The 5,550-nt window shown below is 40.6% G+C and overlaps 1 protein-coding gene across 1 annotated transcript in view; it reads left to right on the top strand.

The window, feature by feature from the left end:
- The window catches only part of LOC107568157 (solute carrier family 12 member 1-like), a 14,633-nt gene extending 9,806 nt beyond the window's left edge, over positions 1-4,827 (top strand). Inside the window, exons 18-26 of the mRNA XM_016254069.1 lie at positions 80-186; positions 265-347; positions 939-1,067; positions 2,410-2,538; positions 2,619-2,730; positions 2,831-2,917; positions 3,449-3,584; positions 4,479-4,546; positions 4,637-4,827. Coding sequence (XP_016109555.1) covers positions 80-186; positions 265-347; positions 939-1,067; positions 2,410-2,538; positions 2,619-2,730; positions 2,831-2,917; positions 3,449-3,584; positions 4,479-4,546; positions 4,637-4,772 — 987 coding nt within the window. The 3' untranslated portion in view covers positions 4,773-4,827. The remainder of the gene's footprint in view (positions 1-79; positions 187-264; positions 348-938; positions 1,068-2,409; positions 2,539-2,618; positions 2,731-2,830; positions 2,918-3,448; positions 3,585-4,478; positions 4,547-4,636) is intronic.
- Positions 4,828-5,550: the final 723 nt, after the last annotated feature.

Raw genomic sequence — 5,550 nt, 5'->3', positions numbered from 1 at the left:
TGTCTGTCTGTCTGTCTGTCTGTGTGTGTCTGTCTGTGTCTGTGTGTGTATGTGTGTGTGTGTGTGTGTGTGTGTGCAGGCGTCAGGACTCGGCAGGATGAAGCCGAACACAGTGATGTTGGGATTCAAGCGTGATTGGAGAACCGCCAAACCACAGGAAGTTCAAAGCTACGTGGGAATTCTGCAGTGAGTCCTCAAACTGTCTGTCTGAATCACCTGCCCGTCTCTCTCTCTCTCACACACACGGTTCTGTTCTCCCCGCAGCGATGCATTTGATTTCGAGAACGGGACCGTGATACTGAGAATCAGTCAGGGGATGGACATCTCTCACATCCTCAAAGCAGAAGGTACAACAGCACCAACAAACTCTCAGAATAACAAGACGTGTCGTTCAGTGTAATGCTCAGATAAACACTACACAACATTACTGTGTTAAAGACATGAAACAGACGAGATAAAGGGTTAAAACAGTTCACCCAAAAATGAAAATGTGCTGAAAATGTCAACCAAGATTACGATGAGTTTGTTTCTTCATCAGATTTGGAGAAATGTAGCACTGCATCAGTGTCTCAGCAATGGATGCTCTGCAGTGAATGGGTGCCGTCAGAATGAGAGTACAAACAGCTGATAAAAACATCACAATAATCCACAGCACTCCAGTCCATCAGTTAACATCTGGAGAAGACAAAAGCGGAGTCCATAATCCATAATAACGCTTCCAGTGAACTTTTAGTTAAAAGCATCTTAATGCTGGATTTGTTTCAGCTTTTGTCTTCTCCAGATGTTAACTGATGGACTGGAGTGCTGTGGATTATTGTGATGTTTTTATCAGCTGTTTGGACTCTCATTCTGACGGCACCCATTCACTGCAGAGCATCCATTGCTGAGACACTAATGCAGTGCTAGATGATGAATATGTAATGCTGTGTGATTGTCAGAGGAAATGGAGCGCATGATCATGGAGCAGCAGGCGCTGGAGATGGAGGAGAATGACTTTCAGACACAGGGACGCAAAGGGTTCTTCAACAGGTCCAAGAAAACCTCCAAAAAAGAGCTGACCAGCAAAGGTACAGCCGCTCGTTCTCTCTCTCTCTGACGGGGTTCTCAGAGCTTTTGGCTGATTAGACCTGCCTCTGTGAAACCGTCTGCTGTTATAATCTAATAGTCTGGTCTCACGGAGCACAGTGCCCTGAACTCCATTAACATCTCAAACGCTGCAGACTGCGCTCACCGTTATCTTCATCTTCACTGCCTCTTCTGAAACAGATTCAATCACTCGGTCACGCGTCATTTAGCAGGCGCTCGTAGTCCAAACGACTCATTAAACTCTAATTTGTTGGTCTTTTGTGCTGATGTCTGTAATCACTGCGGTCTAATAAAGCACATCTAGTGGCTACAAACGAATCACTTGAGCCACAATTAAAGAAATATGAGTGTATTTGCATTAGACAACAAACATTTATTTTAAAGAAATATAGTACAGGCCAGTGTTATTTTAGTGGCATTGAGATATTATTAATAGTTTGAATTATTTTTACTCATTAAACTCTAATTTGTTGGTCTTTTGTGCTGATGTCTGTAATCACTGCGGTCTAATAAAGCACATCTAGTGGCTACAAACGAATCACTTGAGCCACAATTAAAGAAATATGAGTGTATTTGCATTAGACAACAAACATTTATTTTAAAGAAATATAGTACAGGTCAGTGTTATTTTAGTGGCATTGAGATATTATTAATAGTTTGAATTATTTTAAATTTTCTGTTTTCATTTTATTTAGCATTTTATGTTTATTTTTTAATATGTCTATAAAGTTTTATAAATTTTTATTTCCGTTCTAGTCATTTTAGTACATCAAGTTAAACTAAATGAAAATAAGAAATGTTTCCTTGGCAACTAGCTGAAATAATATATATATATTACTCATTTCAATACATGCTTATTTCATTTCAAGCAACAAAACTATATTTAATGGTTTTAGTTAACTATAATAAGTAAACGTTTATTTTATTTGAAACATCAACTATAATAACAACAGGTTTCAAAATATGAAAAATAAATATATTACTCAAAATTAAGGCAAAATATCCCAAAGACCAGATAAAATCATTTAAAAAGTGGTTCAGAAAAGTGCATTTATCTGTGAAAAAACCTCAGTGCAGATGCTTCTTGATTTAATATTTTGCATCTTTTGCGATTCAATTCAGAGATTTTTTGGCATGACTTTGGAGTTGACATTATTTTTGGATGCACTGAATTTGGTGCTTCTCAAACCCTTCCGATCACAAGACTCACACTAGTTCTGCAGTCCACTTCAAACACATCAACACTAAACACAGTCTGGATTTTGAGTTTAATGTCACCTGTGTGTCCAGCAGAGCTCAGGGCTTTCTGCTTTCCTTCCTCAGTCTCTCTGGATGTTCCTCAGACATCAGATCTGGCGAAGATGAACCAGCGTCTGGTGGAGGCCAGCAGCCAGTTCAAGAAGAAACAGGACAAAGGGACGATTGACGTTTGGTGGCTGTTTGATGACGGAGGTGAGCGCAAGTCCTCCTGCCGTCTTCTGTTCCGTCAGGTCTGAAATGTGACGTTCATGCTTCTTCTTGATGTTCTGCAGGTCTCACGCTTCTTCTGCCTCATATTCTGACAACACGAAAAAAATGGAGGGACTGCAGACTCAGGATCTTTATCGCCGGGCAGCCTGAACGCATCGAACAGGACAAAGAGGAGTATGTCAGCATACACACAGAGACAGACACTGATGCCTCTAATGAAACACCTGCTGACCTGGCTGTAACCCGTGTGTTTTTCTCCGTAACTGTCTGTCAGAATGCAGGAGCTCCTGAGGAAGTTCAGGATCAAATGTGCTGACATCAAAGTTATCACTGATGTCAACGTCAGGCCCAGCGCAGAGAGGTGTGAATGAAAAACACACACAATTAATCCGCATTTCATTCACTGACACGCTCCACGTGCTCCGAATGCACTCTCTCACTGCGTGTGTGTGTGTGTGTGTCTGTGTCTGCGTGTGTGTCTGTGTCTGCGTGTGTGTCTGTGTGTGAGAGTGTCTGTGTCTGTCTGTGTGTGTGTGTGTCTGTCTGTGTGTGTGTGTGTGTGTGTGTGTGTGTGTGTGAGTGTGTGTGTGTGTGTGTGAGTGTGTGTGTGTGTGTGTGAGTGTGTGTGTGTGTGTGTGAGTGTGTGTGTGTGTGTGTGAGTGTGTGTGTGTGTGTGTGAGTGTGTGTGTGTGTGTGTGAGTGTGTGTGTGTGTGTGTGAGTGTGTGTGTGTGTGTGTGAGTGTGTGTGTGTGTGTGTGAGTGTGTGTGTGTGTGTGTGAGTGTGTGTGTGTGTGTGTGAGTGTGTGTGTGTGTGTGTGAGTGTGTGTGTGTGTGAATGTGTGTGTGTGTGTCTGTGTGTGCGTGTGCGCGTGTGTGTGTGTGTGTGTGTCAGCTGGAAACTCTTCGAGGACATGATCGAGCCGTTCCGGATGCACGAGGGTTCAAAGGAGACGTCGCAGGCTGAAGCTCTGAGGAAAGAACATCCCTGGAAGATCACGGATGCTGAGCTGGACGCCTTCGAGGAGAAGGTAGAATCCCAGAGAACATTACAGCTGCTCTATCCTGCTCACCACAGCTGCAGTTATTTGATCAAAATACAGTAAAAACAGTGAAATATTTTTACTCTTTCAAACAGCTGTGTTCTATGTGAATATCTGTTAAACTGTAATGTATTTCTGTGATGCGCAGCTGTATTTTCAGCATCATTCCTCCAGTCTTCAGTGTCACATGATCTTCAGAAATCAGTATAATATGCTGATCTGCTGCTCGAGAAACATTTCTGATTATTATCAATGTTGAAAACAGTCGTGCTGCACAATATTTTTGTGGAAACCGTGATACACTACTATTCATAAAAATATTCATATAAAGTTTGGCATAAAAAATAAGAAATTAAACTTTAATTCATCAAGGATGCATTAAATTGATAAAAAGTGACAGTAAAGACATTTATAATGCTCCAAAAATTTCTATTTAAAATAAATGCTGTTCTTTTGAACTTTCTGTTCATCTGTGAATCCTGAAAAATAAAATGTATCACAGTTTCCACAAAAATATTGTGCAGCACGACTGTTTTCAACATTGATAATAATCAGAAATGTTTCTTGAGCAGCAGATCAGCATATTATACTGATTTCTGAAGATCATGTGACACTGAAGACTGGAGGAATGATGCTGAAAATACAGCTGCGCATCACAGAAATACATTACAGTTTAACAGAGATTCACATAGAAAACAGCTGTTTTACATTGTAATAATATTTCATATTTTTATTGTATTTTTGATCAAATAAATGCAGCCGTGGTGAGCAGAAGAGACTTCATTCAAAAACAAAAATCTATTATTCCACATCCCAAAGGACTAAATCCAAAAGATCGATCACACGAGTCTGAGATAAGCGTCTGTGCTTTACTGTCCGCAGACGATGCTGCAGGTGCGTCTGAATGAGCTTCTTCAGGAGAGCTCGAGAGCAGCCAAACTCATTGTGGTGTAAGTCACATCCTCATCAGCATTATGTGCGTGTCAGTACGTGATCACGTGACTAACATGTGTGTGTGTGTGTGTATGTGTGTGTTACAGGAGCATGCCCATCGCCCGTAAAGGCTCCGTCTCTGATCATCTGTACATGGCCTGGCTAGATGTGCTCACGAAGAATCTACCGCCGACCGTCCTGATACGAGGAAACCATCAGAGTGTGCTGACCTTCTACTCCTGAAGAACAGAACACACACACACACACACACACACTCACACAGTCGCACTCACACACACCCACACACACACACACACACACACAGACGCACACACACACACACACACACACACACACTCACAAACACACAGACACACACTCACTCACTCACACACTCACACACACACAGACACACACTCACTCACTCACACACTCACACACACTGGTTGAAGAATGAATCCATCTCTTTCTTGACTTATTATTTGATCAAACATTTTACATAAAGTAACATAAGCCACTGGATTTAACATGCAACATAATAAGGTATAAATAGCATATTGTATATGAAGAATGAACCCATGATTTTTATTTATTGTTTAATCAGACTGCCAAAAGAAACATTTCTTATTATCAATGCTGAAAACTGTTTTTGCTGCTTAATATTTTTGTGAAAACTGTGACACACAACTATAAAAAAAAAAGGAGTAGAAATTAATACTTTTATTACACACACAGTCGCACTCACACACACACACTCACTCACACATACACTCACACACACTCGCACTCACACACACACACACACTCACTCACACACACACTCACACACTCACACACACTGGTTGAAGAATGAATCCATCTCTTTCTTGACTTATTATTTGATCAAACATTTTACATAAAGTAACATAAGCCACTGGATTTAACATGCAACATAATAAGGTATAAATAGCATATTGTATATGAAGAATGAACCCATGATTTTTATTTATTGTTTAGTCAGACTGCCAAAAGAAACATTTCT

The sequence above is a fragment of the Sinocyclocheilus grahami genome, unplaced genomic scaffold (genome assembly GCF_001515645.1).
Source record: "Sinocyclocheilus grahami isolate Dianchi unplaced genomic scaffold, SAMN03320097.WGS_v1.1 scaffold1222.1, whole genome shotgun sequence".
NCBI classification, from domain to species: Eukaryota; Metazoa; Chordata; class Actinopteri; order Cypriniformes; family Cyprinidae; genus Sinocyclocheilus; species Sinocyclocheilus grahami.
This window is presented reverse-complemented; position numbering and strand designations above follow the sequence as displayed.